Below are 20,034 nucleotides of genomic sequence, written 5' to 3' on the forward strand. Positions count from 1 at the left end.
TAAGGAATCCCGGAGATTTGGGTTCAGAACTGATGGAAGGACTCGTGTCCCTGTCATAGGCAGGACTGCAGGTGCTGTGCATACAAAATCCGTACCATACATACATTAGCATCATGTAGAAATGTATTAACCCTCCCCCCCCCCCCCCCCCACACCTAGCTGCAGCCCCATGCAGGCAGTTCAATCAGTTTCCTCATTAGTACTTTTCTCATTCTTGCCAAACAAAAATCGCACAGCGCCACCCGGTGGCATGAAAATGCAGAGCGGCCATGCAATAATTACACATCGTCAAATGCCTTCATTACAAGGCCGGGGGGGTGGGGGGAGGGGAGGAGGGGAACGAGACCAGGTCGGGGGGAGGGATACGAGACCAGGCCGGGGGGGAGGGATACGAGACCAGGCCGGGGGGGAGGGATACGAGACCAGGCTGGGGGGGGGGGGGGGAGGAATACGAGACCAGGCCGGGGGGGAGGGGATACGAGACCAGGCCGGGGGGGAGGGGATACGAGACCAGGGCGGGGGGGAGGGATACGAGACCAGGGCGGGGGGGAGCGATACGAGACCAAGGCGGGGGGGGGGGAGGGATAGGAGACCAGGCCGGGGGGGGGGAGGGTTACGAGACCAGGCTGGGGGGGGGGGGGGAGGGATACGAGACCAGGCTGGGGGGGGGGGGAGGGATACGAGAGCAGGCCGGGGGGGAAGGGATACGAGAGCAGGCCGGGGGGAAGGGATACGAGACCAGGCTGGGGGGGGGAGGGATACGAGACCAGGCTGGGGGGGGGAGGGATACGAGAGCAGGCCGGGGGGGAAGGGATACGAGAGCAGGCCGGGGGGAAGGGATACGAGACCAGGCCAGGGGGGGGGGGGGGGGAAGGGATACGAGACCAGGCTGGGGGGGGGAGGGATACGAGAGCAGGCCGGGGGGGGGGATACGAGAGCAGGCTGGGGGGGGGAAGGGATACGAGACCAGGCTGGGGGGGGAGGGATACGAGAGCAGGCCGGGGGGGAAGGGATACGAGAGCAGGCCGGGGGGGGGGGGATACGAGAACAGACCCGGGGGGGGATACGAGACCAAGCCGGGGGGTGGGGGGGGATACGAGACCAGGCCGGGGGGGGGGGGGATACGAGAACAGACCCGGGGGGGATACGAGACCAGGCCGGGGGGGAGGGATACGAGACCAGGCCGGGGGGGGGGGGACGACACGGATACGAGACTGCAGGGGGGGGGAGGGGAGGAAATATGAGAACGGGCCAGGGTGGAGGGAAAAATGACAGAGAGCAGGCTGAGTTAGGAGTCACAAGGCAATGGTGTCACAGCTATCCGATATCTTGTGATACCAGCAGCCTGAGCTGTACGTCAGGTCATCAGAAATTAAATCCTCCGGTATCACTGTTAGGAAGGAGATCTAACGGTCACGAGTAATGCATTGTGGGTTACCTGGCGTGCATCTCCCACAGCTTGGTGCCCATTCTCTGGTCCCAGACGCAGGTCAGACCCTCCTCGCCTCCGGAGATAACCTTCCAGTCATCCATACATGCTGCCGACACCCCCAGGTGATGGGCATAGAAGGAGCACAGAGACTTACTGCATCGCATGTCATACACACGCACCCTGCGGGAACACGCAGCTCCAGTGATTACGCATTGTACACACCTGAACTTAACCACAGTATTTTAAAAGCCACCACACTATAACACATTTACAGGAACTGTTCAATGCCTGTATCAGATCTGTGCAGTTTTAGTACGCAGTTCTAGAATCCATAACAATCCTGATCAAGTGTATGCACTTTGGCATTGAAGTGGTTAAAAGGTACCACACATTGCAGAGGTATTCTGGCACTGAAGGGTTAATAGGCCAACATAATAGATATAGTTGTACAGTTTACATAGCTTTGCAGACCTCACAAGTCCCTTATTCAGATCAGGCGTAGCGGAGGTGGGGTTTCCATGTTGTGTTAGTTGATGTAATAAACAGAGAGAGGTTTCAGGTCCGGGAAAGGTCCATTACGCATGGGAATGTTACTCCATAAATACTGGTGATTGAAAGTACAGTATTTTTTATATGTGATGCTAGTGGATAACGGCAGCATGAGCTCGTGCGCAGGGCTGTGCCCATATTTACCAAGCAGTATTATGCCACGAGACACGTTAATGTGCCAGGACACATCGCACAGGGGTCTTCAGATGCACCACCTGGGCAGGGGTCTCTGTAGCAGTTCAGCAATGTTCATTTATTTAATTCAATGAAAAAGGAAAGTATGCAAAATACATCTCAGCAATTATGCCTTCATGTAAAACTGGCAGCATGCTCTGCTGTCTGAAGGATGCATTCTGTTTTATTGTTTATATTTCTCCTCTGAAACTATACGTGTGTATATCTTTAGTTAGAATAGGCATGCAATCCATAGACTGCAAAATACTACTTCATTGAAGGCACAGCCGCCATTTTATATACCCCAAAAAGCTACAAAATTGTAGGAGATATTAGTACAATACACAAACTGCAGAGGTCATACAAAATAGATTGTCAGAAGGTAAAATGCCCCAAACGGGTGTATATTTTTAAATGTATTGGTGACATTATTTACACTTCTTTTAATGCTAAAGAAAACAGCACAACAGCCATCAATTAACCACAGAACAATACGTTCATCTTTATATGCCCTCTGACATTAAAGTGTCTTATTTACCAAGCCGTGTTAATCCATAAGACATCTCATGGCCTATTCACTTGGCTGAGCTGTATGGCTGAGCTGGAGCATCCCTATTGCAGACACAACAGGAGGACATGCAGAAGGGAACTTCGGAATCATCATAACAACGGCTGAACCAAGGGCAGTATATAAAATAACCTCCTTCTCCTCGCACACTGCTGAACCAAGGGCAGTATATAAAATAACCTCCTTCTCCTCGCACACTGCTGAACCAAGGGCAGTATATAAAATAACCTCCTTCTCCTCGCACACTGCTGAACCAAGGGCAGTATATAAAATAACCTCCTTCTCCTCGCACACTGCTGAACGCTCTGGGTAATTGCTTTGGGCATATTATTTGACAATTTGATTGCTCTGTCTACTCATCACGAACTTCAGTTGACCATTAGTCTCATTTGGGATTTGCGTTTCTTTTTTACATAGGGTATAGGGAAGTACCTCTAGGAACGGGCATGAGGAAGGGGCCATTGCCCCAAAATGTTTCCCCCCTATTTTTCCCTGTCCCACCCCATCCTTTCCCCCCCCCCTCCCCTTTGTGATTTCTCTTGTCCTCCCTCCCTTTCCCTGTGTTTTCTCCTTTTCCCCATTCACTGCGAGTTTCTTTATTGCCTTATTTGATTTTGTACTTATGCGTGTCGCATGATCCAAGTTGTTGACTTTTTGCTTCATTTGATATATCCATTTATCACATTTTCTTTGGCATATCCTCTATCCAAACTTTTTATTAATATTCGTCAGTGAGTGCTGGGAACTCGCCCCTCTTTTTCCAACTTGCCAAATATGACTTTAGTGCTTTAGAAGTGTGTTGTAAACCTTCTTCAAAACAGGTCCACAAGCCATTCCGTGGTTAATAGATTACGCTTTGCCCTGTAGACATCACAAGCCCCCTAGAGATAACCTGATTTGGCTAGAACCTGCTCACTTTCCCAGTTATACCATACGTATCCACTGGGAGAAAATCTGGGGAAGACAAATGAGCGCGGAGACTGCCAAAGTGATTGGATGGGCAATTCAAAAATGCTACGGTGTCCCACAGGTGTCAGTAAGAAAGGTTTTCAAAACTAACAGCTCCGAGCAGCCTTTTAGCTGATTAGCAGACGTGTCCACATGAGAGACCAACAGACCCAAGAGGGCTGAGTTAGTAATACTTCCAAATATTATAGTGTCATAAAACAGCCACATATATTTTACCGGAAATAAAGTCTCAAATGGCACAGAATACAAAGCTGTGAAAGGGCGCAGTATGGGCAATGAAAGGGTACAGTATGGGAAATGAAAGGGTGCAGTATGGGCAATGAAAGGGCACCGTATGGGAAATGAAAGGGCACCGTATGGGCAATGAAAGGGCGCAGTATGGGCAATGAAAGGGCGCAGTATGGGCAATGAAAGGGCACAGTATGGGCAATGAAAGGGCGCAGTATAGGCAATGAAAGGGCGCAGTATGGGAAATGAAAGGGCGCAGTATGGGAAATGAAAGGGCGCAGTATGGGAAATGAAAGGGCACCGTATGGGAAATGAAAGGGCGCAGTATGGGAAATGAAAGGGCGCAGTATGGGAAATGAAAGGGCGCAGTATGGGAAATGAAAGGGCGCAGTATGGGAAATGAAAGGGCGCAGTATGGGCAATGAAAGGGCACAGTATGGGAAATGAAAGGGCGCAGTATGGGAAATGAAAGGGCGCAGTATGGGAAATGAAAGGGCGCAGTATGGGAAATGAAAGGGCGCAGTATGGGCAATGAAAGGGCGCAGTATGGGCAATGAAAGGGCGCAGTATGGGCAATGAAAGGGCACAGTATGGGCAATGAAAGGGCACAGTATGGGCAATGAAAGGGCACAGTATGGGCAATGAAAGGGCACAGTATGGGCAATGAAAGGGCGCAGTATGGGCAATGAAAGGGCGCAGTATGGGAAATGAAAGGGCACAGTATGGGCAATGAAAGGGCACAGTATGGGCAATGAAAGGGCGCAGTATGGGCAATGAAAGGGCACAGTATGGGCAATGAAAGGGCACAGTATGGGCAATGAAAGGGCACAGTATGGGCAATGAAAGGGCGCAGTATGGGCAATGAAAGGGCGCAGTATGGGCAATGAAAGGGCACAGTATGGGCAATGAAAGGGCACAGTATGGGCAATGAAAGGGCACAGTATGGGCAATGAAAGGGCACAGTATGGGCAATGAAAGGGCGCAGTATGGGCAATGAAAGGGCACAGTATGGGCAATGAAAGGGCACAGTATGGGCAATGAAAGGGCACAGTATGGGCAATGAAAGGGCGCAGTATGGGCAATGAAAGGGCGCAGTATGGGCAATGAAAGGGCGCAGTATGGGCAAAGGGAGGGCGCAGTATGGGCAATGAAAGGGCGCAGTATGGGAAATGAAAGGGCGCAGTATGGGAAATGAAAGGGCACCGTATGGGAAATGAAAGGGCGCAGTATGGGCAATGAAAGGGCACCGTATGGGAAATGAAAGGGCACAGTATGGGAAATGAAAGGGCGCAGTATGGGCAATGAAAGGGCACCGTATGGGAAATGAAAGGGCACCGTATGGGAAATGAAAGGGCGCAGTATGGGCAATGAAAGGGCACAGTATGGGAAATGAAAGGGTACAGTATGGGCAATGAAAGGGCGCAGTATGGGAAATGAAAGGGCACAGTATGGGCAATGAAAGGGCACAGTATGGGAAATGAAAGGGCGCAGTATGGGCAATGAAAGGGCACAGTATGGGCAATGAAAGGGCACAGTATGGGAAATGAAAGGGCGCAGTATGGGCAATGAAAGGGCACAGTATGGGCAATGAAAGGGCACAGTATGGGCAATGAAAGGGCACCGTATGGGCAATGAAAGGGCACCGTATGGGCAATGAAAGGGCACCGTATGGGCAATGAAAGGGCACCGTATGGGCAATGAAAGGGCACAGTATGGGCAATGAAAGGGCGCAGTATGGGAAATGAAAGGGCACCGTATGGGAAATGAAAGGGCGCAGTATGGGCAATGAAAGGGCGCAGTATGGGCAATGAAAGGGCACAGTATGGGCAATGAAAGGGCACAGTATGGGCAATGAAAGGGCGCAGTATGGCAATGAAAGGGCGCAGTATGGGAAATGAAAGGGCGCAGTATGGGCAATGAAAGGGCACCGTATGGGAAATGAAAGGGCGCAGTATGGGCAATGAAAGGGCACCGTATGGGAAATGAAAGGGCACCGTATGGGAAATGAAAGGGCGCAGTATGGGCAATGAAAGGGCACAGTATGGGAAATGAAAGGGTACAGTATGGGCAATGAAAGGGCGCAGTATGGGAAATGAAAGGGCACCGTATGGGCAATGAAAGGGCACAGTATGGGCAATGAAAGGGCACCGTATGGGAAATGAAAGGGCGCAGTATGGGCAATGAAAGGGCGCAGTATGGGCAATGAAAGGGCACAGTATGGGCAATGAAAGGGCGCAGTATGGGAAATGAAAGGGCGCAGTATGGGCAATGAAAGGGCACAGTATGGGCAATGAAAGGGCACAGTATGGGAAATGAAAGGGCGCAGTATGGGAAATGAAAGGGTACAGTATGGGCAATGAAAGGGCAACGTATGGGAAATGAAAGGGCGCAGTATGGGCAATGAAAGGGCACAGTATGGGAAATGAAAGGGCACAGTATGGGAAATGAAAGGGCACAGTATGGGAAATGAAAGGGCACAGTATGGGAAATGAAAGGGCACAGTATGGGAAATGAAAGGGCGCAGTATGGGCAATGAAAGGGCGCAGTATGGGCAATGAAAGGGCGCAGTATGGGAAATGAAAGGGCGCAGTATGGGCAATGAAAGGGCGCAGTATGGGCAATGAAAGGGCGCAGTATGGGCAATGAAAGGGCACCGTATGGGAAATGAAAGGGTACAGTATGGGCAATGAAAGGGCGCAGTATGGGAAATGAAAGGGCGCAGTATGGGCAATGAAAGGGCACCGTATGGGAAATGAAAGGGCGCAGTATGTGCAATGAAAGGGCACAGTATGGGAAATGAAAGGGCGCAGTATGGGAAATGAAAGGGCGCAGTATGGGAAATGAAAGGGCGCAGTATGGGAAATGAAAGGGTACAGTATGGGCAATGAAAGGGCACCGAATGGGAAATGAAAGGGCGCAGTATGGGCAATGAAAGGGCACAGTATGGGAAATGAAAGGGCACAGTATGGGAAATGAAAGGGCACAGTATGGGAAATGAAAGGGCACAGTATGGGCAATGAAAGGGCACAGTATGGGAAATGAAAGGGCGCAGTATGGGAAACAGCGGACTGAACACTACACACATGAACCACTAATGAATGTGACTTATCAATGGCCATTCCCTTAAAGTATTTGTATTATCTCTTTTATTTATCATGGACAAGTACATTTTTCCACAAGTTCCAGTCAAGACCCATTGGGTCGGGGCAGCGATGACAAAGCGGTGGCACACGTCGCAATTCTGGCATCTGAGCCGGCACTCCAGCTACATGATCTTCTCATTGCCCTTCTCCTCCGTCCTGGAGACAGGCGGAGGTTAAGAGAGGGGGGAGGGGGTAAAGGGAGGAGGGGTAGTGGCGAGTTGGGTAAGAGCCCTTATGACCGGCAGTATCATATGGGCTGAAAAGAGGTAAATTATCAGCATACATCATTCAAAATGTTCAACATCACAGGGGCAGACAACTCCCGTCCTCAAGGGCCACCAACAGGACAGGTTTTCAGAAATGATGTTAGAAATCAGTAAGACCGACTTCACATTAGAAATGCCCATAGAAAGACCAGTGAGTGTTGAATATCTTCTAGGGTCAATTCAGAGTGGTTTAACTCAGCCTAAAACATTTGTAGTGGAAGAAAGTCACCTAATTTAGAGTACTCTGCCCAATCTGCTGCAAGATATCCCTTCTGCTGAGAGTTTAGTGCTTTATACCGTCACTATATCGCCTGCATGAATAACGCGGATTAGAGATGTGTGGCCTTGTCCAGGACCGTGTCGCCTGTGTCACTTGAGCTTCGAAAAAATAAATAAAAAAATAGTGAATATAAAGTAGCTGGAGGTCCTCCGGAGCTGAACGGAACTATTTTAGCCCCAGGGACAGTGCCGTCTTAACGCATGGGCACGCAGTTGCCCCACGAGAATAGGGGCCCCACGCTAATCTATGCACAGATTAGAATTTAACACTAATTTTCCAATCTCCCGCCACAACATTCAAATCTCCCGCTAACTCGGTAGAAGGAGAAAAGTTACGACTTGTAGCGGAGAGTTGGCGTGTCTGCATTGCATGTCTGGAGATACCAATACATATAAGTTTATTTTATGGATAATTTACATTTTGATTCCTGTGAGTGGTTGTGTAGGCAGGGCCCAGTGCACGGCTTTGCCCGGGGGCTATAATGCTGTTAGACGGCCCTGCCTAGGGACGCCTTGTTCCAGAGATACTTACTGGTTAAGTCAGGGGGGCGCAAACTTTTTTCCCTGCGCCCCCCTGCCGGCAGTCCTCACTCCCGCGCCCCTCCTAACCGCCACTTACCTGCGCTCTGGAGTCATGACGTCACGTTGTCATAGCAACGTGACGTCACATGACCTCGCGGCGTCATTTTGACGCCGCGTTGCCATGGCGACGCAGGAAGGAAGCCGCCGGAGCCTAGGTAAGTAAAGGTTTACAGAGGCCCTGCAGCTCCCCCAGCACTTAATTTAAGCCTCTGTAAACCCCGCGCCCCCCCGCCGGCAGTCTCGCGCCCCCCCTGGGGGTCGCGCCCCAGTTTGCGCACCGCTGGGTTAAGTTATCGGCATTACTTCCTGTTTTCTTTTTAAAGGGCATTTAAATGGCCGTCCATTAGGAAGCCAGAGCCGATGTTGCAGCTTCCTATTGGCCAGAAATGTGACAGTCATTTGGTTTACCCTGAAGGTTGATTTAAACCCGGTATATCTCACCCTGGTTCCAATGTTGTAAATAAAATGGGGTTAAAAAAATAAAAGTATGGAGGATTGCTGATTGAAATACGCAACTAGCCTTTTTTCTTTTCTGTTAACCATTTCTCAGGTGTGTTCACAAGTATCTCTCTACGTACAGATTAGTGTTTCGGGAGGCACACAAGTCTGTGCTCTACTATTAGCTTCCTTTCCTTCTCCTCCCCATATTTCAAGCTGTGGAAGGTTTTTGGCACCCAAACTGCTTGCAATCTTTAAAAAAGTTAAATACTAAACTGCAGATGACTGCAAAGGGTAAATCTTCTACATTATATCAATTTATGTTATGTCATTTTTACTGAATCTGCAGGAAAACAAAAGGACTTTTTTGTCATCTTCACATGGATTTTACAATACTATGAAAAGACAATTAGTATCCGGAATGGTCATTTTGTTAAAAAGTGAACCAGAATAATCCTTAGCAATATAGAGCCTGGTGACTGAAACACAATACACCCAACTGAACAGTTAACAACTTGTAACCAGTGTGTGTGTGTGTGTGTGTGTGTGTGTGTGTGTTACTAATCGTAGTATACGACAGTGCCTTCACCTGGCGACACGCAGGGCGTCTTGATGTGGCCCTTGGACATGGGGATTCATCTAATTTAATTTCAGTCAATTTTGTTGACAAACTAGATTGTGTATCTCCATTACTTGTAAGGTAAAGTACATATACATGGCACAGAGGTTTAAAATAATGAGAAATGTTTAGCAAAAAGTGGACGTACAATAATTTTTATGTATCCTAAATTATATTACGATACATGTGGCCCTTCTAATCATTATTTATTTTCTGATCTGGCCCCTTTGGGAAACTGCTTGATGATCTCGGTTATACACGGTTAAACATAAAGCTCTTCTTTTAAAGCAGAGGGAAGACCAGATTCACACAACGGAAGTAAACACCGTGAATTCACCTTCCTAAAGGGGAACGGTGTATAGATTAAAGGTAGCAAATTTGACTGCAAATAAAAACAGGCCCTGGTTCAGCATTCAGCCTTTGAGCTGAAGGAATAGCTTAGTGGCAAGAACAATGCTTTTGATGGTGGTGGACCTGTTTCAAAATCCTGTGTTAACTCTCCTTAGGCAAATCGCTAAATCTCCTTGTGCCTCTGACACCAATCTTAGATTGTAAGCTCTTCTGAGCAGGGACTCATTGTGCCTGTAAAAATTCTATGTACAGAAACTTCTATGTACAGAGCTACATACATGGTCAGTGCTATACAACAAATAAATAATAATAATAATAATTATTATTATTATTATTATTATTAAACGAAAAGTAACCACATTTGACAACTACAAATGTAGTCCAAAAATTGATTAAAATGTATCTTGGAAAAACGAACACGCTGAAATTACAAGAATAATTCATCAAGAACGGCACGATCCAGCGCCCTAGAATAACGAGCTCTGGCGGAAATCCAGAGCCTTATGGCTTCTTTCCTCCCCGGGTGCTGGGGATTGGAGAGGTGCAGGTGCCTGGAATGGTGAGGTGGCAAGTGCCAGCTTGAGGGGAAGAAAAGCAGCTTTGCCAAATCCCCACACTCCCAGCCCATGAGGAGGGGAGGAGGAACATCGCACCAAGAAGACAAATCTTTTGGTCACACGTTCTGTGTTATTTTATTATTCACTTTGTCTCGTCCCGGAGAGAGAGAATTGGCTTTTGTCGCGGGTCTCATTGCTTTGTTGATTTTATTTTCAAAGGCTTGCTTAGTCTCATGTTTTTAGCCTCACAGGTTTTTAGCATGCCCATTCTCACGGGATTTTCAAAGCGTCCGACTCAGGTAATTCTGGCCCATAACCTTCAACTCCCACTCACTGGCCTCCTCAGACCTTGATAACTAAGAACATGGGGTGACTTTTGTATGGAGCTGGGGAAAATACGTCATTTTCCATACTCCAATCCATTAGAAAGTAGTTTTTCATCTTGCAATAATTCATTCAAAGGGGCAGTCACTCCTAGGACCAAAGTGTACTAATGGCCGTGACATATTTATGGGGTTCCATCTGGGTGATTGATACCTTTGTTACCAGCATTTCACCAGCTTGCTCACTCTGTATCTAAAGCATCTGGTTGTTCCCAAGTGCACCAGGTTTACAAAGTGTGAGTTTGAAACAAGCAGGAGGGTTGGATCTGTTTGTATATGTGTTTTTTGTCTCTTGTGTGATTGGCACAGGTGTGGTAGGGCTACGATAATTACAAATTCCCATGAGCAGATTGGACTAACACGTCTCTGTTATAGGTTCAGCCAGGTGCAGGGACATTCTAGCTAGGGGCATCTTCTCAAGCAATTGGTGAGGGGCAGATAGGGGCCTTATTAGGAGAGTGTGTCCCTCACGAGCTCAGGACACTATACTGCCTGGGATCGGTCACACAGCTTTGTTAGCATGTCTTAGTTGTCTGATGAGCAACAAGATTGATAAATTAAGGGTTTGCAGAACAAATATTTTCTAGCAGGGGGAGCACAATGTTATGTTCAGTTCTGGAGAGCATATCTCCAGAAGGACATAAATTAGAAGTTGTGCAAAGGGCTACTCAAATAGTGCATGGCCTGCACTACAAGACGTACCAACAGGAGGGGAGCATATTTCAGAGAATGAGAAGTACTAGAACAAGAGGTCATTCTCTGAAGCTTGAGAGTGGCAGGCTCAGGGGAAATGGTTGTGGATTCATGGGAAAGTCTCCCAAAAGAGAGACCACCATTAAGCACCTATTAAACAACTAAATCTGGTAACAGGAACATTGAAAATTAAAAGCAGGTAAGAACCACTGGGTCTACCTAGTCTGACCACTTTTCTAAGCGGTAGGAAAGCCTTACACCCTTTCCCCATTCTTAAGATGCCCTCTATCCTGTCTATACCTCGAGCATTTTTTTTAATCATTATTATTATTTTTTGGGTTTCTCTTTGAGGCACGCTAAATGCTGTGCACAGCGCTCCAAGCACTACTACATATGAAAAAATATATTATTATTATTATATTACTAACAAGATGTGAGTAACGTCTCCCAAAGTCATGCGTGAAGCAGCACCTACCTCCGGTCTTTGTTTCCGGTTACCAGAAGATGAGGGGGGCTGTCCTTCAGGTTGATGCAGGTGAAGTCACCGGTCGAGTTACCCAGGGTTGTTGAGCACTGACCCGTTTGCAGGTTGTATACATGAATCTGCCAATGGGGAACCAGATAGGCAATGATCAGGAGGGCTTGTCAACTACCTGGGAAGGGGCAGAATCCAGTCTTACAACAAGCAAGACACACAGAGGAGTGGGACTGCCTTCAGGTAATAACACACATCCACAACACTGATATCACTTGAGGATTATACAACACTTTGGCCCATATTTACTAAACTGTTGCCTAAGACACCATAGCCCATATTCCCTAAAAGGTGCTATGCTTCAGCACACCCGTGTGTTAATATGGTCACCAAATTATTTAGTACGATTAGACCCAGCACGTGCAAGATGGATTTTGCACTAAATCAGGTAATGGCTGGTTACCATGGCTGCTCGACATACCTGCACTGAACTGTAACAGAGCTCGCCTAACCCTTCCATGCTGTTGGGCTTACAGCATATTACTTTCCAATGTTATAGCTACAGTACTTCAGTACCAAAGTTATTAACCCGATCATTCTTATTTCTGCCATTATATATTCCCACTTTTGCCTAAGTCGCTCCATCCCATATACTTAGTATATCTATAGATGTAACAAAAAAGAAGAAGTTTATGATACATGAATAAAAGATGTTCATTTAAACAGCAGATCACTTCTTTTGACTATGAGCCAGGCTATGGGGCTAGTCCGAACCAGATAGAACTTATTGGGTCTGCAAACTGATCAGAAAATGGACTTCTCGTGCCATCCCAAAGGTGACAGACAGCTGGCACCAGTAAACTTTCTAACTCCAAGGCACTTACTGAAGTTGGGCTTCTCTGAACGATGTAACATCCCCCAGAAGGCTGATTACAGAAGCTCTTATAGACCCAAGGCAATGTCACAATGCCTAACTAACTGATTTGTCTTTAAGAAGGTATGTGGGCAGAAAGGTTACATCCATTCCACCTGTATTAGAAAACCTCAAAATGATTCAGTCACCAGGCTAGATAAAAAAAATCATCCTTATTTTAGATTAAGGCCCCAGAATGCCATAGCTACAAAAACTAACCCTGAACCTCAACTGCCCTGGAAACCCCACATCTTCTACTGTTTGTACTAAAACATTTGTAATTGGTACAGAAGAACAGGTTATCGCAGTAGTGCCACTTGTTCTCCCTCTGTTACGTTGGCTGGCTGTGTAAGAAGCCGTGTTTGGAACAAAATGTCAGATGTGGTTCTCCAATTTGTGGCTCGCACATTAAGCCCATTCGGGTACCAACACCAAGCTTCATTTGTTGAGATGACGGACAAATTAAGAAGCTGGGTCAACACGCACCAGACGATGATCGACTCATGCACCCACATCTCCAATCCATGTAAATGTACAGACTGACAGTCTCCAAGATAGAAACTTACACGCGCAGAGTATGTAACTCATGTACAGAACTGTACGTATTCAAGATGGTGGAGATGCACTGTATCTCACCGACTTAGGGGTTATACTATGGGAGGGAGATCTCTAATCAAGACCTGGGTTCAGTCTTATCTAGTACACCACCATGACATTGGACCTCACTCGTTTCCAGGCTCGCCAACTGTATAATTAGACACTTTCTTGAACTTTTACATGAACGGAGTGTTACAGTCCATTGTTTGTTTGACAGTTCATAGCTCGGCCTGTAAGTTCCCATTTACCCGTTCTCCTGTACGCTTTACCTTCCAGTGTTTGGAACATATCCACATTATGCACTGAACGAGTCGAGTGTGTAAGGAGTATTCTGGGTGCTATCCTACTTAAATAACCAAGAATTGGTTAAAAGAAAAAAAGGTAGTGAAATATAATCCAGCAGAAAAGGGCAGCACAAAATTAAAGGACATTAACAAACTGGCAGAGAAGTAACATTTTAAATGATCAAATCAACGGTTTCAGACGCCTCTACCCAAACACAAGATGTGTGTGGATAAAGGAACTGTCCAATCATGGAGAGTTTCCCTCCGTCAGGTTGCAGGGAGTCATTATCTTAAGAGGCAGAGTGTGATTGATTTGCAGGGTGATGTCAGCTAGGAGAGCAGTGCCAAGCAACAGTCCTCCTTACCCAGCACACTGCAGCTATCTGGGTTACTTCACTTCTCCGGCTGGGATTCGTTTACACAGTAATGGTTATCTTAACCCATTCAGCACCAGTGATTATTGCTGCTATAGGAATAATAGTGAGACTAGTAAAATCTAGTGTTGTACCGCGTCCTAAATTTTCAGAAAACCGGGTAACGGGTACCCGGGCATAATGAATCAATGTGCCCGGCCAGGTACCCGGTTACCTGGACGGCCATTACCTGCAGGATGAAGAAGACCGCTGCGGAGGGTAAGGAGGACCGCGGCGACATCTGGTAGCAGCAGCAGACGTCCTGGTGGCGGTGGCAGCAGCAGAAGTCCGTCTTCAGCCGGCGGGAGAAGCAGGAATACAGCACACAGCTGATGCCAGTGGGAACCGGGGAGGAGCCGACTGTCCAATAGGAATGCTCCTGCTCCGGTCACATGGTTCCCCGGCTCCCACCGACATCAGCTGTGTGCTGTATTCCTGCTGCTCCCGCCGGCTGAACATGGACTTCTGCTGCTGCCACCGCCACCAGGACGTCTGCTGCTGCTACCAGATGTCACCGCAGTCCTCCTCACCGGACTTCCTCACCGTCCGTTGCAGGTAAGTGTTGAAGTATTTTCAGCTACTCAGAAATTACCCGGCGTCAGTTTCCGACCCGGTGCCGTTGGCAGCCCCCCGCTGCCGGGTCCGGGTAAATTACGGGTAGCTGAAAAAGCAGCGACAATGCTGGGTACCGGGTATTTTCCGGGTACTCGGTACATCACAAGTAAAATCTACTTTGTATCCACAAGCTATACCCCTTCCTACTATAAATGGGGAATAACTGGCATGGCATAAGAACCACTTGACTCATTATTTCATGTTTTATACTTAATCTGTGGTTTTATTCACATTTTCCCGGCCTCTAATACTATCCGTGCTATATGAATATTAGATTTCCACAAGCATAACAGCTTCCAGCGACTTTGCCAGGAGATTATTCATGTGGTAATACCCTAACATGTTACCAGAATAAGACTTTCCCACTTGGTTACACACATTAGCCACAGTGCTTGCCCTTGTGCTGCTTAATCAGATTAATAGGATATCATCCGTGTGAATAGAAAAGGTCATACTTAACAACAAGAATTCCAATCCCATATAACTAGCACAAAAACATTTGAAATCAAAATGGCCTCTATACCTTATTGCCGTCATTGGTGAACCAGCCAAAGCTTTTAACACCAAATGCTGCCTGGTTGAAGGAGACATCCAAACAGGTGACTGGTTGGCCGTAAGTAGAGTGCAGCGTTTTTTTAGGCTCACCTGCCTTCAGGAGGTAAACCATTTCCTCAGCTGCAGCTATGGCCACAGGGTGACCGCCAGAGTCATGAACCAGGTGAAGGAAATTTACCTGCAGCAAGAGACGAAGGGTGAGTGAGGCTTGGCAGCCAAATTCAAGTACAATCACTCACTACCATCCAGAGAAAAAGAAACGCCTGTAGTGCCAGTTCTGCTTACAGATGAGGATAAAACACTTGTATTCTACTTCTGGCTTCAGTGCCATTGGCTCCCTCTGTGCAGTGAGAGATGGGGACATGGATACACTGAAGGGGAAAAAAGGATAATCCCCTCCCAGTTGCAAGAGAAATGATGTACAACTCTCACCTCTGATGTACCCACATATTTCCATTTGCTCTCTCTCTCTCTCTCTCTCTCTCTTTGCTCTCTCTCTCTCTCTTTGCTCTCTCTCTCTCTCTTTGCTCTCTCTCTCTCTCTTTGCTCTCTCTCTCTCTCTTTGCTCTCTCTCTCTCTTTGCTCTCTCCAAAAAACAAACAAACAAAAGCGCAAGCTCCATAGCACGTAACTGAGTAAAAAATAAGGTACATTTATTTAAAAAATCAGCAACCCACGAAGTCGCCGTAGTGTGACGAAACGCGTAGAGCTGTGACGTCATCGCGTTTGTGTTGGTGTATTTGGAGTCCCTGGCTTCCCTGCGCTCCGGCTGGCGGTAATTTCAAGTGTAAGCAACCATTGTATGAGGGAGCAAAGGACGTGCAGGCATTGGATGCCTTTAGATCTTGCTGCCAATTCGGGATAGGAGTTCATGGTGAACCTGGGCTGTTTACATCCACTCTGCAAACCTGGGACTCACCCTACCACCGCAGATGACCACAATAGAGATTTCTCTCCCACGAATGGTTCTGTTTGAAATCCTGTAAGTGCACATTCTTATGGGTTGCTGATTTTTTAAATAAATGTACCTTATTTTTTACTCAGTTACGTGCTATGGAGCTTACGCTTTTGTTTGTTTTTTGTTCATAGATTCCAAAAGTGGTTGGCTATACCACTCCCCTTAAAGCTGCAAAGACGCTCCCTGGATCTTCTATTGGGACTATATTTCTCTCTGGATTTTTTGTTTGAGTGGAACATTCAATTTGGATTTTCCTTTTTTTCACTATCACGTTATGGTTTGTAGATATTATTAGGTTAAATTGTGGTAATTTTAATTTATTTTAATATTTTAAATATGTTATTATAATTTATCATTTATTAGGGTTATTTCACATCCTCTTTAGCGCTACTTAATTTTTGTGTTGTCTTTGTTTATATATATATATAAGAGAGAGAGCAAATGGAAATATTACTGTATGCTCATTTTAATGTCTTAGACAGTTCTACAACCCTGCCTTTCATCATCATTATCACCCAGCACTTCCACTGCAGCAAGGGATTCTGGGAAATGACATGCAGATGATCACACAGTGCTACCTTTTGCTTCAAAACCATAAACATGGTTCCCTGTAGGCTTAATCTTGCTGCATGGACACAGCTTTGAGCACAGCCAGGGTTAAGATGCATAGCAACCAAACCCACCCACAGACAGACTGTTTCGACCTTAATGGGTCTCCTCAGTATATATATATATATTTGTGTGTGTGTGTGTGTGTGTGTGTGTGTGTGTGCCCCGAGCACGTACATTTTAAGTGAAACTTCTTTGTCTGCAGCCACTGTAGTTTAAGGCTCAGTAATGTTTTTATGAATCTATACAAGGTTTGATCCAAGATGGATCAAGAAGAGTGCAACATTTGGGGAACCTTTCTTGATCTATCTTGGATCAAACCTTGTATACTGTACATGTATAGTATTTTCCCTATGCACCTCCTATACCATTCTTAAATACCTTACTTCCATTTATTTACTAAGGTCGAACGGATAGTATCAATTTTGTGCTTATGATGTTTTTATGAAACGGATTGTAACGTTTGTGAAATAAAAGGATTGCTACTGTGACAGAATAGTTGTATGGTGGTCATTTTGGAGAGTAAATTAATGTAATCGTGGTATGTTTGTCTGGAAAAATTAGTGCTACTGAATCAACAGAATAGTTATTTCATATGAGAAAGTTGTGTACAGTTGTTCTTATGGCTGAGTCCATAGAGACTCCAGCCGTGCGTAGGCTGAGGGAAAGCAGGTGCTTTCCCTGGCCTAAATACGCGCGCCGTCCGGGGGCGGGCCAGTGACGTCACGGAGCTGGTTCGCCCTCATTGGGCGAACCGCTCCTGTGACCGGCCCTCCGCTCCCGTGAGCGCTCAAACAAAAAAAAATTGTCAGCTACGCTTCCGCACACCTGCGGAAGCGTGCGCGAGCCCCTGCTAAAGCCGCTCTCATTGCGGCTGCAGGAGCTCACTGGCAAGCGTGAGCGCGGCTCAGCGGATAAGTGCTGACCATGCCCGCGGCCTAAGGTATAAGGCTTCCATCGTTAGGGTCACAGTAATGTTTGAAGGCACTGTTAAGAGAATAGAGTTTAGAAGGTAAGAGAAAGTGCAGGCGTACATGTCCTCTGGTGTGTTAGTTTATGTCACATTAATTGTAGGGAAATAAGACGTTAATGATGAGTGGCGAGCCAGTCCTGCTTATTGCCACTGCTGGGTGCGACTTTAGGGAGAGTTGTATTGATTTTGTGACCGTGGATGGCCCGTGGGTGTTATGTTGATGACGGGCCGTTTATGCGCTCTGCACATGCGCTGATGGAGTCAGTTGCATGTGCGCATGCGTTTGTGGGGGCGTTCGCCTTTGCACAGATGATGGTGGTCGCCTCAGCGCATGTGCTGGTGGAGCCGCCTGCTTCTGCGCTTGCATTGGCTGTGGAGGACGTGTATGCGCATGCACTGATGGTGCCGGACAGCTGTGCGCATGCGTGAGCAGACGAACGTCTGTGTGCAAGGAGACAGCAGCAACTGCGCAGGCGCCCGGCAACAACCTCTCCTGCGCATGTGCGCTGAGATTTCCGCTCATGCGCAACCGTGCAGAGATGGGTGCTTTTTATCATGCGCATGGCCACGCATAGTGACGGATGGTCCTGCGCAAGGAACATGCATCTGGCCCCCGAACTACAACTCCCACCAAGCAAAAAAATAGAAAGACGTCACTTCCACTGACACTTCCGTCTGCACGAAGGAGATCTGTGCCATTGCAAATGTTACTAGGTGCAGGTGTCAGCAAAGACGTTTCATGTCAAAACGGGAAGTGCCTTCTACCTACCAGGGGAAATATGAGACATTTCTTCTGTCCACTAGGGAGCAATAAGGACACGCACCTCCCATTCCTAAAGAAAAGTAGTGATGGGCACAGGCACGAAGAAAACATAGGGACACGAACCAACAAGAGATGATTATCATCATCACCATTTTGTAACGCGCCAATGTATTCCGCAGAGCAGGTATTACGCAAGTAACAAAATCAGGGTTCTAGTGTAATCTTTTCTACATGTAAGACCAGGCCCTAAATATTACACATTAGTAAGAAAGAGAATACACAAGGATAAGAACAAATTAGCATTACGTTCGTAAAAAGTACCGTTGGGGCCTTATGAAAGTCATGGTGGAAGTGAGAAGAACTCACCAACTTCTGGATCTGGAAGTGGGAGGTGCTATGCCAATATCCTCGCTCATCGGGACACTCCACTTTGATTTGGAAGCCAGATGCTGTTGCTATGGCAGCAGTCTCTGGGCTGAGGGCTAGCGCCTGGATTTTTTGGTTGTGCTGATAGCGATGGATTGGTTCCCGGCCAATTAGAAGGCTCCAAACATCAACTGTACCTATGCAGAGCCAAAAAAAAGTTATTCCATTCTACTTAAAGCGGTAGGCCCTCATTGGATCAAAGTGAACTTCTGGCAGTCGTGTTTAATGGGCCAAATATACAGAAGTAACCGGCATTATTGTTCCCCATAGCATGTAATAGAGTTGGTGCATTCAAATTATATCCCACCAAAAGTTAACATTCGTAGGTGATTGAGACCTAAAAAATAAAATAAAAGTCAGACAAGATATATATATAAGAAATGTGTAAGTTCTGCGTACATCAATATAGTCACAAATAAGCAGTTGGTAATTGGGTATACCACACCAGTAAACAGCTACAGAAGGCACTCTTCACTCGATTGTGGGGTGCAGGGGATCAGTCGTCATCTGATGTTCAGCTGGTGGTTATAGAAGCCGTCTCCCTCTCACTCAAGGCGGGGCAGGTCTCAATCTTTACTGCCAAAAGGTCCTTGGTCATCGATCCGCATCAGCGTGTAGCAGCCTCCACTCGTATCCGCATCCAAGCTCGGTAGTCACGTGTCGCTACTCCTCTACGGAGCGCTCGATAGTGACGTCACAGTCCGGTCGCACTCTCCTACGAACCGGCTGCAGGGTCCCGATGCGTGCGGTTGAGTTGAAGGATACACGCGACTTCTTGAAAAGATGTGTTACACACAAAGTCTAGTATGAAACGAGGGAACACTTACACGGAGTGTTAACACCATCAAGGGGTACTAGGAACTGAGCAATGACACCCTCCAACGCGTTTCGTAACTCGTGGTTACTTCTTCAGGGAACGTATACGTTCCCTGAAGAAGTAACCACGAGTTACGAAACGCGTTGGAGGGTGTCATTGCTCAGTTCCTAGTACCCCTTGATGGTGTTAACACTCCGTGTAACACATCTTTTCAAGAAGTCGCGTGTATCCTTCAACTCAACCGCACGCATCGGGACCCTGCAGCCGGTTCGTAGGAGAGTGCGACCGGACTGTGACGTCACTATCGAGCGCTCCGTAGAGGAGTAGCGACACGTGACTACCGAGCTTGGATGCGGATACGAGTGGAGGCTGCTACACGCTGATGCGGATCGATGACCAAGGACC

The 20,034-nt window shown here is 47.1% G+C and overlaps 1 protein-coding gene across 2 annotated transcripts in view; it reads right to left on the reverse strand.

The window, feature by feature from the left end:
- Positions 1-20,034, reverse strand: part of FBXW8 (F-box and WD repeat domain containing 8) — a 61,358-nt gene that overhangs the window by 6,331 nt on the left and 34,993 nt on the right. Inside the window, exons 6-9 of one of the 2 annotated variants that reach the window (XM_075568110.1) lie at positions 18,753-18,949; positions 15,052-15,261; positions 11,707-11,834; positions 1,439-1,612 (exon numbers count right to left, since the gene is read on the reverse strand). In XM_075568110.1, the coding sequence (XP_075424225.1) occupies positions 1,439-1,612; positions 11,707-11,834; positions 15,052-15,261; positions 18,753-18,949 (709 nt within the window). The remainder of the gene's footprint in view (positions 1-1,438; positions 1,613-11,706; positions 11,835-15,051; positions 15,262-18,752; positions 18,950-20,034) is intronic. The other variant, XM_075568111.1, reaches the window with a different exon arrangement.

This window comes from Ascaphus truei, chromosome 13 (assembly GCF_040206685.1).
Source record: "Ascaphus truei isolate aAscTru1 chromosome 13, aAscTru1.hap1, whole genome shotgun sequence".
In the NCBI taxonomy this organism is placed as follows: Eukaryota; Metazoa; Chordata; class Amphibia; order Anura; family Ascaphidae; genus Ascaphus; species Ascaphus truei.